The sequence below is a fragment of the Dipodomys merriami genome, unplaced genomic scaffold, assembly GCF_024711535.1.
Source record: "Dipodomys merriami isolate MVZ:Mamm:240054 unplaced genomic scaffold, mDipMer1.0.p SCAF_24, whole genome shotgun sequence".
Classification (NCBI taxonomy): Eukaryota; Metazoa; Chordata; class Mammalia; order Rodentia; family Heteromyidae; genus Dipodomys; species Dipodomys merriami.
Window position 1 is genome coordinate 22436538 of NW_027203826.1, and position 24639 is coordinate 22461176.

Consider the following 24639-nt stretch of genomic DNA (forward strand, 5'->3'; position numbering starts at 1 on the left):
TGAACAGCAAATCTCTCCACACAGTTCCACACAAGTCTGAGCAGTGTCCATCCGTCCTTCTACTGAAAGTCATGCTGTGAACTATAAGGCCAGGCTCTCCCATCAGCCAGAAGACTCACCAAGGAAAGCTCTTCCATACCTTTTGCCTCTTGTCATGCTCAATCTGTCACTAAACCTTTACAGAACGTGAAAGCACCCTGAGTTCCATTCGCAGGCACAACTTCATTCCTTACACTAATCTTCATTACTACTGAGTCATTCCTTGGTCTTTGTGTATTGAAATCCACACTCTATGACCTAAGACAAAGAGCCCACCCAAACAATGTTTTTCTCTTTCACCACTAGGGCGGTGGTAACTTCCCTTTTATCTGGTGTAGCTGATTCCATACACTCAAGTGTAGACTTAGCCAGTGATTCCTCACTCTTTGTTGTCAAAGTCTGTTTCGTAGTCAGATTATTCTCTCTACTTGAATCACACAGCAACACTTCTCAAAATGTTGTCCAGTAACAGCTGGCAGTAGACCTCCAGGTAGCCTGGTTGTCATAGGAGGTCTGAGCTGGGACTCACACAAGAATTAATAATGGCACGCTGTCAGACCTCTGGGGAGTCTTGCTTGTGGAGCTGGCCAGCCCACATCTCATGATTTCCTTTCTCTTGTTTTTCACAACAGACATAAAATGGGCCTTCCGACATTGTCTTGCTGTATGGCATCTGGCTTTCTTCTTTAGAAGATAATGGCCTAATGACTGTTGGTTCAGGGACTTTTCTGTCTTCTACTAGCTAATTGAAGGCAGTCAACTGTGTTTCTAGGTTAGAATGGAGACTTGGAACACAGGAGGTTCTAATTCTAAAGAGACCAAAGAGGCCAGGGCACAGCCACATTGCTCTCTTCCTTTTACCACTTCCTTCCCTCCATCTGCATTGAGCCATGTGCATCAACACTTACCCGACGTATGATGGCTGGTGCTTAAGGAATGTTTGGACATTTCTGGAGAGTGAAATCTCCCCAGAGTCAGCTCTGTAAGCTAAGAAGTCAGTTTTTCTTTCCAATTTATCTTGCCTTCCCATTTAGGACAAAGTTACTTTTCCCAGTATTTTCCCTAGCCTCCCGGGTTAGATCTTTATTAATAATTATTCCTAAAATGTACTTGACCTTCCAGGTCAATCGGAGTAGACACCAAACTTAAAAATTCAAACAAAAGCCCAGCATTGGTGGCTCACACCTATAATCCTAGCTACTCAGGAGACTGAGATCTGCAGACTGCAGTTCAAAGCCAGCCCAGGCAGGAAAGTCTGTGAGACACTTATCACCAATTTTTTACCTAATTGTGGAAGTGTAGCTGTGACTCAAAGTGGTAGAATGTTAGCCTTGAACACAAAAACTCAGAGACAGCACTCAGACCCTGAGTTCAAGCCCCAGGACCTAAATAAATAAATAAATAGAATCAAACAAATGAAACATACTAGAATTTCAGGTGCCCTGAGTATCTTGCTGAGAGCGGTACAACCTTCTGATGCCTGCTTCTGGCCAGTGGCCTTCCTCTGTAAGTGGCCAGTCCCTCTGCCCTTTCTGATCCTTGTTCGGTCATTCTCCATATGTTTAAAATGCTCAGGGACACCATGCTTTGCTCAGGAGCTCATGTCACTATGGGCTGCATGGATGATAGGAAAGCTGAGAAGTAGGCATAATTCAGAGTTAAAATCCTGCCATAGAGGGACAAAAAGGAAAGTTGTGTGGGGCCTGGCCTGAAGCAGGCTCTTTGGGTCTTGCATGGACTTTGAGCCTACACTTCCCTGAATCTGGTCTTCTAGATCCTTGGACAGCCTTCAGTTATGGGAGATTAAGGCAGGCTGAACTGGCCCCTGGAATGTTCTACCGCATCCCCGAGACACATGCTCTCCCCTTACCCCCTACCAGGCACATACACATGCCAGGCAGCTCTACATTTCTTGGCTCCCCAAGTTTGCTGTGGAAGAGGACTGGGAATGCAAACTGTGGGAGGAAATGACAATATTCATTGTTTGGAGTAAGTGTTGTTCTTGGAGAGCCTACTGTTTGCTGAATGTCTTATGTTTTCCTCTCCCAATTTCTCTTGCTCTTTCACTACTTTCATCTGTCTCTCTTTTTGCTTCCCTATCTTCCCAAGCAGGAAAACCCACTGACAGAATTATTGAGGTAAAGGCAAAGATTCCTAGGATGAGAAGAGTAACTGAAGGAAACCAAAGTAGTTGATTCCCATTTTTGCTTCCACAGCCAGTTCTCCACAAGATTGGCATGTTCTAGTTTGGGTAGAACCATGTTGCATTTCTTTGAGCTTTGATTGATATCTATGGACTCCTTTTCTCTCTTCTATTCTCTTTTTCATGTATATCCAATATATGTGATATATACATGCACACATGAAATCACATGTACACACACGCACACATTTGTAAATGTGAATATGTTTTGGGTATTTTCTCTCTCATGTATGTGATAAACGTATGTGTAATAATTAGTAAAATAGAGCTGTATTATGGTTATATAACATACAACAGGGTTTTTTTTGTGGAACTAGGGATTGAACTCAGAATCTTTGTGCAGCCAATTACTTGAGCCACACCCTTGGCCACATGTTTTTATTTTACAAAGGTGTACACACATGTACACACACACATGTACACACACACACACACACACACACACACACACACACACACACACACACACACTTTCCTTGGAAACCAATAGACGTAAGGAACAAACCTAATGGTAAAACCGTTTTAACAAAATATAAAGCATCATATATTTTAATTTCTTATGTCACACATGCTGTGTACTATGGAGTCTGTACACATGAATCCTTATAATTATCAGTGAAATAGGTACCAGGATTTTGCTCACTTCATACATGAAAAGCCTAAGGCCCAGAGCTATAAAGCAATGCGTCTGTAGCCAAGGTATAGAGCAATTGTGATGTCCTGTCCTATATTATAACCATCCTGACATTCTCACACTGCCTCTAGCATTACCATCTCGTATCGAAAATGTTCTTCATTCTGTTTCTCAGTACAGCACACCTGGTCCAATCTCTCACAGAATCTACATGTTTGATGCTGCTCCCTTCTGCCTTAGGAAAGGCCAATGCCTAGAAATTCATGACAAATGTATCATATAAGATATTCAGTGGCAATCCACTCTGATCCTGCCATGATGTTCCTCTGCAGAATTCTGGGATACTCAGTCAATGCAGGTTTAATGAGTCTCCTCTACATGCCACAGTGGATTCTATGAATGATAGTATCTTTGCTTTAATGTAGCGTTTATAGCATGAACTCTGAGTAAGATAGAATTTGCACACTACTGGAGATAGAAGAGAAGAAATCACAAACAAAGGGAGGGCACATTACCATAGTAATCAATGGCACCACTAATAAGAGCTACAGAAGTATAAAAAGGGACAAGGCCTAAGGGATGTTGTCTTGCATGAAGGCTTTGTAAAGTATCTGGGATTGATGCTCATCTTTGAAGGATGGATAGGATTTGGATAGAGAAGTGGGGAGAATAATCCCAGAAGGAAGGCCAAATACTTGCCAAGATTTGAGATGGAAAAAGAAAAAAAATAAATGTCTATAGTTTTCTGCTTTCAGTATTAATGATCTAAGTTTGGAACTGTGTCAAAATCTCCATCCAGAGGGAATCGTAGCCATATTATGAAGACAATAGGAAACAACTGAAACTTATTTGAGTAGAAAAACATGATGAAAGTTATGTTTCAAAGGTTGGAAAAATACAGAACCTAATCAAGAAAAGAACATGAGGGGCCCAGAGCAGGTAAAAGTTAATTTAAAGTACTTCAAACTAAGAACAGAATTGGCTGCTTATAATATGGAACAGAAAAAAGTCAGAATCAGTGTTTTGAAGAAGATTGTCAATAGTGTTGAATACTTATATCTAAATATAAGAATATTGGAGAAGATAGGTGGTGATTAAAGTTTATGACACTTGGGATAAACTTTCCTCAAAACAATTGCTCACTGAAAAACAAACTAGAACAAATCCTATACATAATCTAAGAATGGAGCCATGGGACAGAGATCATAATCAGACAACAGACCCTGTTTTGGGAGATGCTGCCCCTTTAGTAGAAGTCTAGCAGGTCCCAGTTTTTGCTGTTTGCCCAATTTGGGGGCAGACCTCCTTCACAACTTAGATGGAACTATTTGATCACCTCCAGAAATACCCAGGTCCAAGCTGAGTTGAGGAATGGCAAGAGGGAGGTGTCATGTTTATTCTAGAAAACTTTCTTGCCAATAGTCTTGTTTCTTTTAGCCTCCGTCTGCTTTGTAAGCTCTTGTGTCTATGGACAATTCAATTTCTGAGGCTGATTTTGTGGTTCTCCTCTTCAACCTGTCACGCCATCATGAGTTTTCAACCCAGCTGTTCTGTTTTCTGTTAATTGGTTGGTCTTTCCAAGATCACTTTCTCCCATATGGAACCTATTCTCTGTGTAAGTGTCTTGTTTACATTCCCTTTATCTACGGGATGCTGGTCTGTGTATCTTATCCACTCATCTTCTGATCAACTGCATCTGTTTTTACAACATGTTCTCTAGTTTCTGATCCTTGCTAAGCAAAGTTCATTGGCATACCTCCTCTACCCTTTCTTCCTCTGGTTTAAAGCTTGGAAAGATGAGAAAAGTTCCCTTGCAAGTGATCAGCACCCTGAATTCATCTCCTAAAATTTCACATTCCTAGTTTACATGACATGTTTTCCTTGTTCTAGTGTTACTCTTCCTACTAGTTTAAGAACAGGCACTTTAGCAACCAGACTGCTTGGGCTCATCGACTGGTTCCACATTTTCTGGCTCTGGAGCTTTGGGAAGATAAACTTATTGGCAACTACTCAGTTTCTTCATAATTGTAATAGTTCCTCATTCAATGACCCTGGCATTGATAATGCTATTAAGTTTGCCATGTGATGAGTGGCAAGCTTTGCTCTCATGTTCTGAGCACAGCAAGCCTGGGGTGCTTTTGAGAATCAATGGATCCTTGCCTGTGGAGGTGGAACACGTTGCTCCTAGAGGAGGGTGCTATCTAACCTTATCATTCTTCCTTTCTTTCCCATGTTCTATAACCTCACAGATACTACCATTTACCCAGCCCAATATGGGACAAAGGATGATGCATAAAATAGCCATTCTTCAGCAGTGCTCCTATGTATGTAAAGTACCAAGCTTAAGATTGTGTTCTTGGGCTGGGATGTAGCTCAGTGGCAAAGCACCTGCCTAGCAAGTGCAACGTCCTGGGTTCGATCCCCAGTACCAAAAAAGAAAAGACAAAAAACACAGTTTTAAAAAACCAACCAAACAACAACAACAACAAAAAACAACCCTTTAGCAGGGAGCCAGTGGCTCATGCCTGTAATCCTAGCTACTCAGGAGGCTGAGATATGAGGATCGCAGTTCAAAGCCAGCCAGGGCAGGAAAGTCCCTGAGATACTTATCTCCAATAAACAAGAAGTAGCCCTGTGGCTCAAGCAGTAGAGAGCTAGCCTTGAGCTGAAGAGCTGAGGGACAGCGCCTAGGCCCAGAGTTCAAGCCCCATGACCGACAAAATAAGAAAGAAAAAAAACAGGACTGGGAATATAGGGCCAACACAGGAAGGCCACAAGTACCCTCATCTTAGCTACAGGGATGTTTGGGTCACAAGTGGCTGTGGAACCAGAGAACCATGCTAGAAATTTAACAGCATTTCAGACATGCATCACCAACTTTAATACTTCTCACATTAGAAAGACTTGAGTTGAATCTAATTTCATTTTTAGTTATCACATGACCTGGTGAGGCAGATTAATATAATTATCCATATTCCATTGATGGGAAAAGTGAGACAAAGGGCTGTGGCCCAAGGTCACTTGGAGAATGAGCAACAGATTTGAAAATTAAGCTTGCATTTTTTAAACTTCAACAAACAACAAGGTAGAGGACATTTGGGTGTATGTTTTATCTTTCTTTGTTCAGAGCCTTCACATTTGCATAATGCATAATGCATATCCAAGCTGCTTTTTGGTTTCTCTATTAATTCTAATACTAGTTTTAAATCTGAATTCCAATAACTCCATTTTTAAAGCCTAAGGATGTTAGCCAAGAATACATGATAAGAAGAGCCAAAGAAGAGAATAAAATGAACAATACTTAGTCAAACAGGACTATTTATGGAATGCTTAGTACTAAATTATCAGCAGGGGTGGGTTATAAACACAAATAATTAAACATGGCTTCTGCCCTCTAGCAGCTGGTATGACTGGTCATTCAAAATAAGAATATCAGGGTTGGGGCACAGCTAGTAGATATGCACACACCTAGCATGCATGAGGCCAAGGGATCAAGCCTTACATGGCAAGGTTCCCAAATAGCTATGTATATGTGTGTACATGTATATATATATGCCACACATATGCATACATATGTATTATGTGTTTTAGACACATATACATCTAAGGACATAATATATACACACATAAATACACACATATATATTAAGCATATTACATGTACATACACACACACTAACAAAAAACAAAGCTAATGTAGTTTGGCACTCATGGCTCACCTGTAATCCTAGCTACTTAGAAGGTTGAGATAAGTGAATCTTTGTTCAAAGCCAGCCCAGGAAGAAAGGTAGTAAGAGACTCCAATTAACTAGCAAAAAGCCAGAGTCCTCAGAGGCATGATGCAAGTAGTAGAACACCAAACTTTAGAGGACAAAACCCCAAGCATTTGTGCATATGAAGTGTTGCAACCATATCCTCTGTTCTTCACCTCCTGCCCATTGACCTCTGGTCTTGAAGTGGAGCTTTCTCCCAACATTCAAGTCATGCATTTTAGTGTATATTCATTTTACAAAGGTGTTAGTCACACTGTGGAGTTTCACACATGCATACATTTTATCCTCCCAACACTCTATTACTGAGGAGCTTTGATTTTTTGTGTTCCCTTATGTTGTCTTTTACATGGATGCAATGTATTTCAATATTATTCACTCAGTGTTATTCTCTTTCTCTCACTCCTACCCAGAATTAAACAGCTGCAAATCTTGGTATAAACATGCATCCTGCAATCAGTTTCCCATTGGTACTGAGAGTCAACTACATTATGGAGCTGAAAAATAGCTTTATTTTTCAATACTGTAATCATAAAATCTCTCTCCTCTCTGTCTCTCTGTATCTGTCTCTATCTCTCTGTCTGTCTGTCTCTCTCTCTTTCTCTCTCCCTCCTTCCCTCCCTCCTGTCCCTGTAGTGCAGGCTGACCCTGAACTCACTATCTCCCTTTTTCAGCCTCCTGCATGCTAGGATTACAGGCAAGTACCACCATATCTTGGAACTCACTGAATTTTTAATATTTGATATTCCCTTTTGACTCTGCTCATCCCCTTTTGTACGTCTTATGAAATGAAGTTATTATCCACCCATAAACCCTAATAATAGTCCTTAATTTCTCCTTACTCAAAGTAAATAAAACATTAATAAATATTCTGCCCTACATATTATAACAATTAAAAATATAATCAAACCATTTGTTAGGATCTTCAAGTGGATTGGTTAGTACATAGGAGTCTCTTGCAGTTTATAAAATTGCTGACCAAGAGAAGACAAATAAGCAGAACAGCATGTTAAATTTTTAGAGAGAGAGAGGATAGAGAAAGAGACAGGGATGGAGAGATAGGGTTCTTGAAAAGACTTACAAGTATAATTTTTGGCATATGAATTTGCCTGGAATTAAAATATGCACAAGATCATAAAGCTTATGAAGAGTTTGAATTGCCAAAATCACCATCAACTCGGATTAAAGGAGATTTACTGTAAGAGAACACAAAAAAGACCTTTTCTATCTTTTGACAGGAGAAAATAGATTGACTAAATGGTCCAGCTTCTCAAAAAGAAATATTCTCCAAAGCTCCATTTATGTGACCAAAGAGGATGAGGGACAGGAGCAACTTCTAATAGGAAAGAGCCAAGAGCCAAGAGCCACGAAGAATGATCAACTGGGAGCTGCACCCGGGGAGTATTGAGAAGTTATTATCCTAGAAACACACCCCTTCTCACCACAGAGGCTTTTGCAATGTTTGCTCAATAGGATTTTGGAACTGCTGTAAATCAGTGACTTTCAGATGACTCTCATTACTCTTCTCGAATGGGAATGTTTATTGTGGTTGTTTTGTTTCTGCTCTACTTTGTACCTGGGCTGAGTGGGAGGCGGGGAGTTCACAGTTTCACCATGCAGGGTTCTAGATTAAGAGACGGGCCATTGAACCTGATATCAGTCTCCTGGGTCTAGCTGTCAAACTCAATTCTGAATCTGGATAAGGATTTTGCAATGACTTGGGCTGGAGTGGATTTGATTCTACATTGATTCTCATGGACCCTTTGTGAATCATGATTATAACAGAAAAGAAAGAAAACATTTTTCTTCTCATTTTTGAATGTTTACAGGCTCCTAATTATCCTTCATACTCACATCAGATGGTGATTCTCTCCAAGTCTTTCACCATGTGATTTGGTTAAACTCTGCTTTAATCTCCAGTCTCGTGGATTTGGATTATTACTGCTTAGATAGCAAACTGATTAGTCTTTATTGTATACACGTGTTGGGAGCCTCTTATTCACTTCTGTAATCTAAACCTATAGTAGCCACCCAGAAAATACTACTTGAAGTGACCAAATGAAGAAATGGCCTTGAAGAAATGCCTGTAGTTTTGTTACCATGGAGCAAATTCAGAAGAGAGCGGCAGTGATATTCCATACATCTTAGCCATGGTGGGGGACAGCAAAGTCTGAGACTGAGAATTTGTATGAGGTTCACACCAAAGAGGCTTGGCAAATTTGCATTTCTGTGTGCTAGAATTTGGAGCCCTGGCTTCTGTAGCTAATCCTAGAGAGGTAGGAAGATGTTTCCCGTGCATGCAGTATTCTACATTCCTGAGGTAGAATATGTTTTCTTTCAGGTTTGTTGTGGTTTCTCTCTCTCTCTGTCTCTGTCTTTCTCTGTCTCTGTCTCTGTCTCTCTCTCTCTCATATTGAAAGCATCTAATGTCTGCAATAACAGTAACAACAACAAAAATTTGAGGCTGCCCAGTATGAATCAGGAGAAAAATTTGTACAGACAGTGGGTGTAGGGAGGAGAGGGCAAAAGAGGGTGAGGGTAGAGAAAAGGAAAGAAGAGTTAACCAAAGTTAAAAGAATATGCCATACCTGACAAGTGGCTGGCCACATGGGCATTAACATCTATTCTCCATGAGAATCCCCCTGGTGTATGCCTACCTGTGTGTGTGTGTGTGTGTGTGTGTGTGTGTGTGTGTGTGTGTGTGTGTGTGTGTGTGTGTGTGTGTGTGTGTGTGTGTGTGTGTGTAATGAGACACCAGGCTCTGTGCTGCAGAAAGGATGCTGTTGGGTTGAGCCTCACTAGTCTGAAATGCAGCCTCTATGGTGGCCTCTCAGTATGGTTAGATCTCCAGCCACCTTATTCTGGCAAAGCATATTACAGGCTAGAATCAGCTGTTGGAAAACCAGCCTGAGAAAAGCCACAGGGGCCTCCTGATCCACTGCAATGATTCTCCCGCCGTGTTGCAAAGGCTGATCTTAAATTGGATGGAAAACGATATATAAGGTTGAAGAGACCATGCTGAACCAACTGGTAAAATAATGTCTCAGTGTCCTTGGGTTAAGGTATTTAGACCAGGGTCAGGCAGTAAGCCGCACTCTTGCCAAAATAGGTATGTGGGCATTGTTTGATTTGGTTTGGTTGGACTATGGTTTCAATGACTTGTTTTTCTCTCTTGTTACTCAGTTTAAGGAACTGAAGGCAAAAATGTAACAGGGGGTGTATAGCTGAGGATGGTGATACACTTAAGGGAAAGTTCTGTAGGAAGCTGTTTTGTCGATGCTGGGATGCTACTAGAAAGCTTCCGATTGGAGCTGCCATGAGCCAGATTAATCAAGGTTCTGCCATACAATTTGAGTGTCTACCTTTGGAAAAGTAAAATGAAAGAGATGCAAAAACTAGCTCAAAGAGGTAGGACTGCGAGGAGTCAGATGGAGTTGAAAGGAAATAAGTAGATCTATGTCTCCCAGCCATCCTTGCTGCAGTTTCTCATGCATGCCTCCTGGAGATACTTCTCTTCCTTGGGAACTGCTAGCGGGTAGCATGGAGGTTATGTTACTTGAATCATTGCCCTGTCTCTGCCTGGGCTTGTTTTTGAAGGCTTCTCACACACAGGGATGATAATAAAGATGATAGTCTGACACATGTGTGTAGCATTTTCCAGTCTACAAATGATACATCACAAATGATACATCATTTGAGAATCAAAAAGAACATTATAAGTCAACTGAGGGAGATATTCTTTTCCTATAGGAGTTAAATGACTTTGATTTGGGTCATATACTCAAAGAGAAGAAAGGCAATCTATGGGAATTATGTCCTCTTCCTCCAGTACAAAAATAGTCTTTAAAAGAGCTGAAGGGACCTTGGGAATCTAAATTTCATCCACCCCCACCCCCAACGTCTTAGTACAAGGAGATAGGAACCTTAAGTTTAACACAAAAAACACTGAATAGAAAAGGCTCTTAAAGAAGTTATAAAACTTAGGGTTTCTTGGAAATCTTTTATTCTTCACATATCAGCAAGACTTTTCTTTGCCCATGATCATTAGGCTGCTTGTTAAGATTCATACCCAGATGCCGCTCTGTGGGCATTCTTAGATTATCAAACTCATTTGCTCAAAAAAATATGAGCATCTTCTATGTGACAGTGCCTATAGTGCCCTATTAACGGATTGATGTATAACAGTGAATGAGGTCAAATAACATTCTCTCCCCAAGAAAACTACCACCCAATGGAGAAAATTGACATTAAACATAACAATGAATGGCACAGTAAATTAGAAAGTAAGAGATAGTAGCAGTGTAAGGAATTCTACGGTGCTTTATGTTAGAAGATGGGCAGAGGGGAAGACTGGGAAGTTGGTTTGGTCAATAAATGATCAGAAAGGAAACTTTTGGTGGAATGATGTAAGCCATTGTAAGGACTTTTACTCTGGATGAAATGAGGACTTGTTAAGCCTTTAGCAGAGGAGTGTTGTGATTTAACTTATATTTTAGCAGGGTGCTTTGGCTACTATGTTGAGAGGAGCTTGTAGGTAATCAGAGGAGAAAGACCAGCTTGTCCAATGAATTGGATATGGAGGGTAAAGGAAATAGAAGAATGATGTTATCCTGAGCAACTGGAAGGAGAATATTTGCTGTCAAAAAACAGATGGGAAAGTGTACACAAAGAAATGACAAGTTGTTTCACATGCTATACCTGGTATTTCTGAATTTCACCTCCTAGTTTACAAACTTTGTAATCATTGTTACTCCCTTCCCATGAGACTCAGAAGAAATGGTATTTATAGTCCCTCCGACCGCCTTTATCTTTTGTTTCCATTTTCTCCACCAGATTGTCACCCACAGCCAGTAGGTGTGTTCTCATCAAAAATCTTCCTAAGAAACACTGTTTTATATTTGTTAACACTACTACATTGGATAACTTTTGGGAGAAAAAGAAGATTCTACTTGCTGCTTCCTCTTTCTTATCTGCTTGTCAAATGATAACAAGGAATTAAAAAAATAGCAATGCATAAAAGAGGCCAAATGAGATGATGGTAGCCAGTAGAGAATTCAACATGCAAGAAACTAAAAAATGAATGGGCAAGTATTGGTTGGCATAGCAGGGAAACAGAAACCTAAATTCCTGGAATGCCACACACCAAAAGGCCTAGTTATTAGAAATATCCAGTACCCACAAAGGCAGTAGTACATGTGTGTATGCATGTGTGTGCACACGCATGTGTGTTTGTAATGATGTCAGAGATAAACTTCACCTTTTACATTAGAATGCCAGAAGATAATGTACTAAATCAAAATTTCAGACTTAGCAGAAGTATATTACATATAGATAGATGGTAGATAGAGAGGTAGATGTAAAATAAAACATGTAATTTCAAGAAGAAATATAAGAAGATGACAAAGGAAAAGCAAAAGACACGGAATGTGGCTTCTGGGAGGGAGACAGAGGACAGGGAAAAGGTGATCATGATTTACAGTAGCTAGGATTACAGGCATGAGCCACTGGTACCTCACTATAAATATATATTTTATATTCTTTTAAACAAAGTATCATAGAGTCTAAGGTTTTGTTAGGACTTAGTTGGTATAATACAAATAATTCCACTTAAAAGTATATTTATTTTACCAGATAATTAGAAATTCAAATTACAACATTTCTGAAAGACTTCTTCCATCTGACCATCAAATGAAGGAGTTATGCCAGATGCAATGATGGTAAATTGAAGAAACATTTAATGCTCTAGAGGACCCAGGTATTTGTGTCATAGTGATAATGCATTTAAAATACAATTTGAAAACAAATGTCTTCACGGAACAACGTGCTACTGAGAAGTGGCAAGGAGAGAACAATTTGTAGACATAACTTTGTTTACTGTGCATTCTCACACGCACAGCATAATCTTTGGGACAGAGTTGAAAGGTCTGGCAGACTAAATACAAGAAGAGAATGTTTCTACAATGCCAGTGCTACAGGTCTTAATATGAAATATTAATTTAATACTCACATGGTCTGCACGTATAGGCTAGAAATGGAAGGGCAATGAAAAGAGATGGAACAGAAATATAAAGGAAAGAACAGAGTGTCTGATGCAAAGGGTAGAGTAAGAAAAGGCAGCATGACTGAAGAGAGAAAACAGAGTGAAAGGTAGCTTACTAGGAGACCCAGAGGGCAAATGAAACGAAGCCTGGTACAGAGGCCACCAAGATGTCACAGAGCAGCTCCAGAGGAGGTTCAGACAAGCATAAAACCTCGTGAAGTGTTGTTTGTCTACATGAGGCTTTACAATTTGCATGGTTGTGCTTTTAAAGTTTTACTCTTTTAAAAAGCAGGGAATTAAAACACACATATGTATGCACACACACACACACACACACACCCCACACACACACACCCCACAATGGTTTCAGTTTTCCAAGAGAAAATCTCATCTTAATTAACCTTTGGAGTCTTCTTTTCAGAGATTCCAGCTAGAGACTCTGAAGTTGAGCCCTGCACCGAATAGGTGTCTGGATGGGCCTAAAGACATGCTTGGATTCCCAGCCTGGTGGAGATATTGCACAAAACTGGCAGAAAATTCACAAACAAATCTCAAGAGGATTGGAATTTGGCACTAGTAAGCCTGGAAGACAGTTCCAACTTAAGCTAATTTTCAATTTCTCTTTGGATTTTAACACGTCTAACACATATTTAGATTTAGATCTGTCAGGACCTACAGCATCCGTACCAAAAAAGTTAGTAGCTGTTGCCATTATTGTTTTCTAGGACGTTATCATCCCAACTCTAATGATCATTTTTCTAATTCCTTCTTACCCACAGATCCTAAAGAACTTGCATGAATTAAAAGAAAATGAGGCCCAGAAGATCTGTGCTCTGAGAAGCAGGGGAAAAAATAGTTATAATATGGCTTGTAAACAGCTAAAACATAACAAAGAGAAGTTTTGACTTTGGTGACTATTATTTCACTAAGAATATACAAATAAAGACAAAGTAAGTTAACTTCATAGTTACACAGGGCATCGAATCCTAAATATGATTCATTCTTTTCTCTCTTTTTAATAGAGAATTCATTAAGACACACTCGGGTGAGAGTGCTTTCTGAAAGGTGACTAGTAATTCTATCTGGGCAGATTTTGAATTCCATTTGGGGTTGCTCTAACACTACCAAGCCCTGGCATTTGTTAAGAGTAATTTGGACTAACCAGTGATGAAAAGCATATTACTAAGGCATAGTAATAAAGATAAACATAGCAAGTAGTAATTATTATGAAAACAAAAAATAAACAACCTTTGAGCAACTTCACTACATAGAGGACCAGAAAAGAGAGCAGAGATATCTGGGACCAGAGAAAGGGCCTTAGCATTGAGCTCTCCATGTTCCTCCAGGCAGGTACTATCCTCCTGAGACTGCTGTGGATACCAGGGAAAGCTTTATTAAGACTAATGTAGGACTACACCTCTAGATTTTCTGATTAACAAGTCCAGAGTGGAACCTAAGCCCCCACATAGCTAAAAGGTTGCCAGATAAGGCAGGTGCCCTCCATGGGAACCATATAATGGTGCGAGACCATTCTGGCTCTTTCTGAGCCTAGGTTGTTTTTCTTCAACAGTCATGTCTCCGAGATCCTTGTTGAAATGCAGAGCTATCTGCCTCCCTTGCTATTTTGAAATATTTAGTGTTGAGAGAAAACTTCCCTCATGCTTTCCTGGAGGTGAGCCTGAGATTACTTCTGCCGTCACAGGAAGGCAGAACAATGAAGTCTAGAGGCACTTCTACATTTCAGCCCAGCTCTTTGAACAGATCTCTCAAATTCATGGTAATTGTGACATCTTACTATGGAGCCTCATATAGTCAAATCTGAAGAATAGAACACACACACACACACACACACACACACACACACCACACACACACACACACACACACACACACACACACACACCATCTTGTCCTAAAAACTACAGGACCAGAATTCTAACAATGTCCTTCTTTCAGAAGGACCTGAAAATGTAGAAGCCCACAATCACACCTATTTATCCTGCCTTATCTCAGGCAGGTATTACCTTATCACTGTCAGGTTTTCCTGTCCTCTCTTCCTCTGAGTATGTCAATCCTACATCTGTATGTAGACATTCTGTACCCCAGAATAAAACATAGCCCCTAAATTTTGTCTTGTTAGTCAGGATTTAGCTAATTTTTTAACCCTGTGTTGGCTCAGATTCTGGATGAGAAAAATTGGTGCAAGAAAATCACAATTTTCATGTTGCTATTTTCCACCTCATGAATTATATTTTAGTCCCCATATTCTGAAGATACAAAACAGGAAAGCTGGGTAATGCCCATGAGTGAAGAAGATGCACATGTCCCAGACGCAGCTAACAGGACTACCATCTGGAGTATAAATAATAAAAGAGAACAGAGAGAGGTCCAAGACAACAGGAGAAAGAATCCAAGGAATGGTGTAGCAGATGGAATGAATTAGTGATGGGAGCAGTGTTGGTATGAACTACTAAATGTGTAAAAACAATACAAATCCCCACCTATGTTTCAGTAATGCAGCTAACTCAGATGGAGTTAAATGTGTCCCCAAAGCTCCATTTTCCATTCCCAATGCCCTCTTGTGTACATTCCGATAGACGTAGGACTCTCATGGTAATGACAAATAAAAATATAGCCACTAACTTCTTTAACAAAGCACAAATCTATTTATATTTAAATACACAGTGCTGGTTTATAGAGAAAGAGAATACTTGTTTGAGACAGGAGCAAGTGGTTATCCATGTCAGAAAGAGAAGAAATATATCTCTTTTTAAAACTCTCTAAAGACTAGTGTGCCTTTGAAACATTTCCCCTTATAACCTTGTATAAAGATTAAAATATTCAGGTCATCCTTCCACAGATTTACTTTTAACTAAATTCATTCAGTATTTAAAGTCCACTGTTTTCTGCTTCTTTTATTATTGGGGCAGGTAATGAGTGCTAGTTTTAGTTTTGTTCTACATACTATGTTAGTCTTTTTCTTTCTTGTTATAGGCTTTGGAATCCTAGTTATTTTGATTATTTTTCCCCAAAGGTATTAACATCCAATGTTTAACTCTTGCTACCTCTGTGGTTTCTAGTGTCTGTAGAATGTAAGCTAGACATTGAGAAAATGGAACTGGGTTATTGATGAGAATACTGAGACAGACAGACAGACAGACAGACAGACAGACAGACAGACAGACAGACAGAGAGAGAGAGAGAGAGAGAGAGAGAGAGAGAGAGAGAGAGAGAGAGAGAGAGAGAGAGAGAGAGAGAGATATTCAACTGTCCAGGTTTTCTGATAGGCTTACTGAAAACTTTCTTGTATGTAGGTTGTTGTTTGAAGATTAGAGCTATGCTGCTCTTTCCCCAAAATGAGCCATAAGTGTTTTGTTTTCTAGAAAGAATGGACCATATTTTTAAACAACCTAGCCTTTTCTAGTTTACAGTAATACAGCCTTAACCATTGTTATCAATCATTGTTACCTCTATTTTGAACCCTTTGAACTCTATCTTATTTCAAATAATTTAAAAAATTTATTGCAGAACTTTTGTAAGATGTATGTTTTTCTTCCTAGATATGAGCTAGGCACTACTGTATTTAATTGCCTGCTAGGGGATTAATCCCTATCCAGTGTTCCTTAAAGTTCATCTTAAGGTCACTTGCATTAGAACCACCTGGAATCTTTGTTTTAAATATAAATATTTTGGGTTTTTATAGCATGCTTCTTATTAAAAACAACAGGAAGGAGAGGCCAAACCTAAGCATCTGCATTTTAAAGGAAGAATCAGCATTAAGCATGCTTCTAAAGAAGCTATCAGCTGATCCTATTGCCCAGGAAATGTTGAAAGGCAAAATGTGGCCAGAACAAGTCCTCAGTGCTCCACTGGGTAGACTGCCCCTTCCAGAAGGACATGTAGAAAGTGATGTAGGGCTACGTCATTTGGACTACGATGACATAGCTACTAAATTTCAGGAGTAACTTCTCCTTTATCTCTTTGACCAATCATTCTGTTATAGAGCGCAACATCAGAAAAGGAGAGGACGTTCCTTATAAATATAAGACTTGGACTTGGAGATATTTATCCTTCAACTTTTCTAGTAGAAATGTCAGACTTGTAAATATGGGTAGTTTTTGTTCAACCTCTTTTTCATTTAAAATGACATATACGACTTGGCTTTCCTTCCTTTAGACAGTTCCTGAATCCTTTATAAAACATCATAATGGTGAATCACACATGACCCAATGCTCTTATTAAGCCTAAGATTTAAGGAGGCCTTTTAAGTGATCAGATCAACAGAGCTTTGTTTCTCCTCTTCTCAGTACCTGCTGGGGGGCAAGATCTCATGAGGCTTAATAATGTGATAAAGCACCACTTTGCTTTCAGTGCCAGAGTAATTCAGTATTAGTGATAAATAAAATTTGGTAACTTTTATTTTTATCAGAACCCATTAATGTTGATCAAACAATCACAGAATAGATATTGCTACATCCTTTCTCACACTTGGATTGTCATATCTATGAGACAGAGTTTTCTTCACTTGTGAACTAGTACTGAGATGGAAGTATTAAAACCATTTACTACCTAGAGATTCATTATTGACTGAAGTGTGGAAACAATGGGTCGCAAAAGAGAGACAGAATTCTGTTGTAACAATAGAGACAAAGGTGAGGGCAATTGTTAGACACAAGTCTAAGAATGAGGGAGAACACGTAACAAACAGCTACTATAGCTCAAATGAGCCATGTTAAGGCCTAAGATAGGAGGAAAAGAGTAGGAGTGAATAGAGTTTCTCAGAATGAGATGTTGACTACTGAGTTGGTGGCTGATTGAACACAACAGACAACTAGTTGTCTCCAAGTGATTTGTGAATTAAAAATCTCAGTGGTTCTCTGTGGAAACAATTTCCTGTTGCTGCTTCTTTCTTTGAGGTTTTTTTTTTCCCCTGATTATATTGAGGACATACCATCAGCAATTCCCCTGTTTACTTTTTTACTTATTTGGTAAACATATACACAGCGGCTAAGAGCTTACAACCAACGATGCCACTTTGTAAGAATTGATTATGGGCCAGACCTGACATTAAATGTATCATGCACATTAATCTCTCCTAACAAGTTCTTCAAATAGCATTGTATCTCATTTCCCAATCCAAATCAAGTCACTGAGGCTCACACAACTAGTCAACTCAGGATTTGAATCTGGACTTGATTGGCTACAAAATTTTTTTTTGCCATCCTTGTCCATTTTCAACGTATGAAAGAGAGAGAAAACACAGGAATATCCAGGTCAAGAATGTCAAGAAAAGCAAATAGAAAGATAGAATATGACAGATGAACAGATTTGTATTGCAGATGTGTAATGCCCACATATTCTTGCTCCAACAATGGAAACACAAGTCACCATAAGAAGAGGCAATTATTTTGACATGATTGTTAGAGGAAACCCTGTGGGTGTCTCTCAAAGAACCCAAGAAGCACAGTAGTGGAAAATGGGAGCACAATGTGCATGGCAAAGGGGAAAAGACACAAACAAGGATGGAAGAGACAGGAAGCAGGCAGTGCACGGTGAACAGTGAGGGAATGAACTAACTGCCTTGGGCTTACTGGGAGAAATAATGGATGACACACCCCACGCTTACAAGGCTGAATGGCTAAAGGGGACATCTCAGAATTATTTTCAGTATTGGAAAGCAAAACAGAGAATCCCCTCTGGACATTAGGTTGCAAAGTGTCTAATTTGAGCTCAAATTTCTGGGCTGCTTTTTTTTTTAAATAACTTTTATAAAAAGACTTCCTTTAGCCTTCCAGGCTTCTTTTGCCTTATCTTGCTTCAGGGTTTGTTTTCCCTCTTCTGCTGTTGATGCTTTTCATTTCTCCCTAATATGTTTAGCTGATTTTTCCAGTAAAGAATTAGGAATCAGCCAACTTGCCCTTATACATGCCAGTTTCAGCCTATTTTCTCCTTTCTCATTCTCCCTCTTCACAGTTCTTCTTGTTTGTTTCTTCCAAACTGTTTCTCCTTCTTCTCCTAACCAGGTCTCTTTCCTTTCCTATGGTTATGAACTCTCTTTTTATTTTTCTCCCTTCTGATCCATAAGTGAACTTTCTTGTTCTTAGCTTTGCTGAGTGAACAGAAGCCAAAAACCAGGCTTTCAAATCTGACACAGGGAATGGGGAATCACAGCGTAGAAAGAATCCAAAATAATATAGAAAAATCAAAATGTAAAATGTAATTGGCTAGAATTACTTGTGGACAATGAAGTCTTCAAATAGGGACACACAGGTTAGGAATCTTCCTGTCTGCTTCCACAGTGGTTAGGTGGTAGTTCTCTAACTTTAGTGGTCGGAAGAATCCCCTAGAGGGCCTGCTTGGTAAAACTCAGACTGCTGGGCTCTATGCCCAGAGTTTGTGAGTCAGTAGGCCTGGGGTGGGGCCTGGGAATGTGCATCTTTAACAAGCTTCCTGATGAAGCCAGAGATGCTGGTCCAGGGGCCACACTTTGAGCCCCGTTGAGTGGGGGACCAAAACCTATCAAGATGTTAAAGATCAGCTGTTCATGATATGGGCAGGGTCGAGGGAGGAGTATAGGAGAAGCAACAGCGAAGGGAAAGTTACTGTTTGTCAGAACGACATAAGGGCTATGGCAGCCTGGGAGACTCTGGATGAAAGATCTAGAGTGTCTGCTGGGATTCAGGGTGGAGGGGAGGACAACTGGGGAAAGCGTTATATCATAACCTTCTGGGAAACACCAAAGCCAGCTCCAAGCCCTGTCATCCACCCTCCCGTTTGCGGTCATGCATAGAAACAGCAGAAGGGAATTCTCAGGATCCCTTTGATGTCTTCCCAGCTCCCCAAGTCCTCTGTCTGTTTATCTCCATCTTTCCCTGGCCTCCTCTTTCCCCTTCCTGCCCCCTGCCCAGTGAATGATTCACTCCCCTTCTCTCCCGCCTGGCCCCCGCCACTACCATCTGTTTTTCTAATGATGGCAGAAGATGAGCTGTTTTGTTGGCCCACACCATAACAAAGCACACTCTCTGCTAGCATTTCCCCATGCCCTCACAGAACATTATTTTATGGGTATCACTCCCCTCACCAAGTTTTCCCTTTCCTTTCAAACCCTGCCCTTCCCCCCCCACACACCCCTTGTCAGGCTTTGTGTGGATTTCAGCTTTCCCAGAATTAGAACAAGAGACACAGAAATACAGAAGAATAGAGGGATTGACATGCATGTGGGTTGGGTGTGTTTTGGAGGAGAATGCTGGAAATCAATGGCAGTAAAACAGCTCTCACTAGTACACAAGAAGGAGCCAGAACTATTAGGGTATTGCTGCTAAGTGGCTTATTTACTTCCAGAGAGATTTGGATTGAAAAAGAGAGTCTGATGTAACTGAGACTAGAATATTTGTATTTGTCACTGACTATAGAGTGTGTATAGCTTCCTTCTTTCTTCTGAATTCCTGCATCATCTTCTCCCTACAAGGTTTTGCCTCATTCTTGACTGTTCTTTGTTAAGTTAGTTCCAGATGAGCTAGCCAGGAATTAACTGCTCTCCAAGATCCCCACTGGGAGGAGCATCCAAGGTAAAGTAGACAGGATTTCTTGAGGGACTCAAAGTCTAGTCTGCATCAGAGAACATTAGATTATAGATCTACCATGAGGGTTACAACCATAGATGCTTTGTGACTCGTGTGGTTAACCTAAGGAAGGAGGTTATCAGGTGAGTGGCTACAGAATGGGAAAGATTCTGCTAAACTAGAACCAGTTCCCCTCTGAAGTTGCAGCTGCTCCTCAGCTCTAGCTGACTTTGTCCATGAATACCAAGTATTCTTGCTTCTTAAAAAGAAAACTTTTGCCCAAATAATTTTTATACTTATTTTTATTTGTTGTGTATGCATATAATATTATGAATACACATTTGAATTTTATGTAAAAAGTCTCAATTTTTAAATACTTGCAATTGAATTAAAGCAGTTCTAGATACTGTGCTATACCAACAAAGGTATCTGAGGGACACCTTTGTTGCAAAAGCCTAATCTAAGTACAAGGCTTTATAGAAACCCAAAGCTGTAATTCTGACTTACCTTTAAACTTTCTTTCCTTTTATTTTTTGCTGATCCTGGGATTTGAACTCTGGGCCTGGGTGCTGTCCCTGAGCTCCTTTTGCTCAAAGCTAGCACTCTACCACTTTAACCACAGAACCCCTGCTGGCTTTTTTCTGTGATTAATTGGATATTAGATTCTAAAAGACTTTCTTGCCGGGACTGGCTTCAAACCGTGATCTTCAGACCTCAGCCTTCTGAGTAGCTAGGATTATAGGCGTGAACCACCAGCACCTGGCTTAAACTTCCTTTTTATTAAGTCAGAGGATTTATTTTATTAAGAGGATTTTATTTTTATTAAGAAGAGGATCTTTCTAAAGCTAAAGGTCGGGAATCCTAGTTTTTCTGAATTTGGGATTGTGGACCTAGTCACATTCAGAAACCACAGAGAGAGCACAGGAGCAGGAGAGGGACAGGGTCTTGAATGGCAAGCTGACCACTGCTCTGTAAAATGGACTTGAAGAAGAAGAAGATTGCTTACCTCACTTCTCTGTAAAGTGGGCTTGAGGAAGAGGATTGCTTACCTCACATGACTGGATGCAGTGGACCAGGGAGGGGTCTGGGTACCATTGACGTCGACCAGTGCACACGATGCTCTAAAGGAAGGGAAAAACAACAGTAAAATGATTTTTTTCTGCGAGACCAGGGTTCGGACCTGCACACAGCCCACATAGCCAACTCCCTTTTTTCAGTATTCAGACTTTGATTGTGTATCCTACCGAGGCGCTGGCATTGCTGTGGAAGCTGCTAACCCTCCCGGAATGTTCCAAAGCAGAAATACTCCTCAGAGCGACTTTTCCCTCCATCTTCTTCCTCTTCTTACCTTTCTTTGTTCTTCTTTTTTTTGTTGTTGTTGTTGGTTGTGGGGCTTGAACTCTGGGCCTGGGCACTGTCCCTCAGCAATTCAGCTCAAGGCGAGCACTCTACCACTTCAGCCACAATGCCACTTTTGGTTTTTTGGTGGTTAATTGGAGATAAGACTCTCATGGACTTTTCTGCCAGGGCTGGCTTTGAACAGTGATCCTCAGATCTCAGCCTCCTGAGTAGCTAGGATTATAGGCATGAGCCACCAGCACCCGGCTCTTTCTAGTCTTTTTTTAAAAAAATATTTTTATTGTAAAGATACTGTACAGAGGGGTTACAGTTACATAAGTAAGCTAATGAGTACATTTCCTCTCGAGCATTGTTACCCCCTCAAATTTCAAGTATTGCAGATGTGATTGAAAAACAAAGTCACAGTCCACATGATAACGAGTTTCATTGGTTCTGAAGCACAATACAGAGTGCATTTGTTGTGAATTTTTCGATCATGTTATATGATATGTGAGAAAAGAAGCACCATGGGTTCTTTTTTCTTTTTTTTCTTTCTTTTTGTCCATCGTGGGGCCTGAACTTTGGGCCTGGGCACTGTTCCTCAGCTCTTCAGCTCAAGGCTAGCACTCTACCACTTGAGCCACAGTGCCATTTCCAGCTTTTTCTGTTTATGTGGTGCTGAGGAATGGAACCTAGGGCCTCATGCATGCAAGGCAAGCACTCTACCACTGAGCCACCTTCCCAGCCTCTTTTTTCATTCTTTGTTTCATGATCTTTTAGTGGTTGTATAAAGGACTTGCCACTCAACAAAGAAGTTTATAAATGCAATGACCTTGACCAATGTCACCCATTTCAACATTCATCCTTCTCCTTCTCCTCCTACTCCCTCCTTCACTTTTCTCCATTTTGCAAGATATACATCGAGTTATTTTTACTGCATTCCAACACTTCTCTTCATTCATCTACCCTTTTCCCCTTTACCCCACACCATTCAAGTACCCCTTTCACGGTATTTACTTTGTTGAACTATGATTTTTTTCCCTGCCTAAGGAATTTCATTGAGTTCTACACTGCATCTATTGATGTCAGTGAATTACATTGGTGTACATTTACATACCACCCAGCGTAATGTGTATACAGAAAACTTTTTAGCCAAAAATGAATGCAGGTATTTGGATTTGTTTTTACTATGCTTCCCACAGGTTCATGTGCTGGAAGTCTGGCTCCCACTATGATGGGGTTTAAGTGAACAAAAATATCTTTAACAAGTGAACAGGATGCGTTCTCTGGGACTCTGGCTAGTTTCCCTAAGAGTCAATTATAAATACAGCAACCCTGGTAGACAAGTCTCTCCAGCTTCTTGCTTTGCCATTTGCTCTCTCCTTCTTGAGATGCTCCTGTCACAAAGCCAAACACAATGTTGTAATGAGGCCAAGAGACCCTTGTAAGGTTCACTCTGGGAAGGGGAGGCAGGTTCCTCCCTCCTCTTAGCTAAGTCTCCGCCCACTTCCTGTGTCACCTAGGTTCACCTAGGTAACTGGCATTCCTGGAGGTACATTGTACCCTCCCCCTTTCCCCCCAGTCATACTTCCCATTGGACCAGGGGAGGGTCCCAGGCCCCTCTTCCCCCTAGTCATACTTCCCATTGGACCAGAAGAGGGTCTCAGGCCCTGATTACAACTGAATCCAGTGTGGCCACACTTTCCCTCACCTGGCTGCACCTTCCCCCTTCTCCTTCCCTACTTAAACCCAGCTCAGACCTCAGCCTGCCCCTTTCCTTTCGGCCATGTGGTCTCCACCTTGTTTGGTAAAACAACAAATTTCTCTTCCTGCCTGAATATCTTGTAGTGTTCTCTTATGGGCTACCTAATTAAACCTAGTACATTTATTTTATCTTGCAGCCCTCACTAGGAAATTGGTACCATGTTAATGGGATCCTCTGACAACCAGGATCATGAGCCAAATAAACCTCCGGCTTTATAAGGTTCCCAGCCTCAGGTAGTTATTTATAAAAACTGACTAACACAATAGATCTCAGATATACTAAATAATAGAATACATGTGCCCTAGCTGGGACCAGAGACCAACATACACACTCTGCAATTATTGTTGACACCATTTAGACCTTCCTTACTGCAAAGAGAACACACTGAACACACAAGATTACTGTTGGTGCCAACATTCAAAATGGCACCAACATAAAGCTGGGGTGGTGGTCATGGGGTATAACAGGAGCATCTTCATTTTGAACACCAGTGAATGTTCTATTGGTAGAAGTTATTTTCAGGTGCACAGTTCCACAGAAGTTTAATTAGTAATCTTATTCTCAGTAAGCTTTAAACAGTAAGCTTCAGGAAAACAGAAAGTCTTGTAGCAGGTTTCAGGGAGGGGAAAGAAAGAAAAAAAGGTTCTGTATAGAGCTTATAGACATTCTCACATTTCAATCAGTTCAATGAAAACCAAGTACAATATGAAGAAATGTAACAAATGATGAGATATGAGCCTTATACTGTCTAGAGTTTCCAGAAACTAGACATTACGCATTCTAGAATGCATGATATTAAATATTATGCTGGCAGTCTTACTCCTCCCTATAACTCTGCTTTTACATATCATTCATTCTAGAATAGATTGTAGGCTATATACATTCAATAATTCAGTAAGAGGTATTTGTGTATATTAATGTGTTACATATATATAATATACCTCATGGTTGGCCATGAGAATAGGGGTCTGCAATATTTTTAGAGAGTTTTACTACTAAAGCCAAAATTATTTTTCACATCTTCTCTAAAGAGGAAATAGAATAAATCATCACAAAGTCTGATACTCAAATTTCCATACTGTTATCTATTATTATTAGAAAATGATTTGATTTGTTATCACTGCAATGAAAAAGGGATTGTTAAAACAAATATATAAAGTAAACATAACCAGGATGAAAAATTATTATTATTTTCCTGCACATAAAGCCACTTTAGCAAAACCATTTGCATATTAACTACATCTCTGATAACTAGAAATGATGTTGATTTATGTGCTGAAACACAGCT

The 24639-nt window shown here is 40.2% G+C and overlaps 1 protein-coding gene across 3 annotated transcripts in view; it reads right to left on the bottom strand.

Moving 5' to 3' along the window:
• Positions 1–24639, bottom strand: part of Pappa2 (pappalysin 2) — a 221801-nt gene that overhangs the window by 13908 nt on the left and 183254 nt on the right. For all 3 annotated transcript variants that reach the window (XM_070034409.1, XM_070034410.1, XM_070034411.1), the window contains one exon: positions 21298–21369. In XM_070034409.1, the coding sequence (XP_069890510.1) occupies positions 21298–21369 (72 nt within the window). The remainder of the gene's footprint in view (positions 1–21297; positions 21370–24639) is intronic.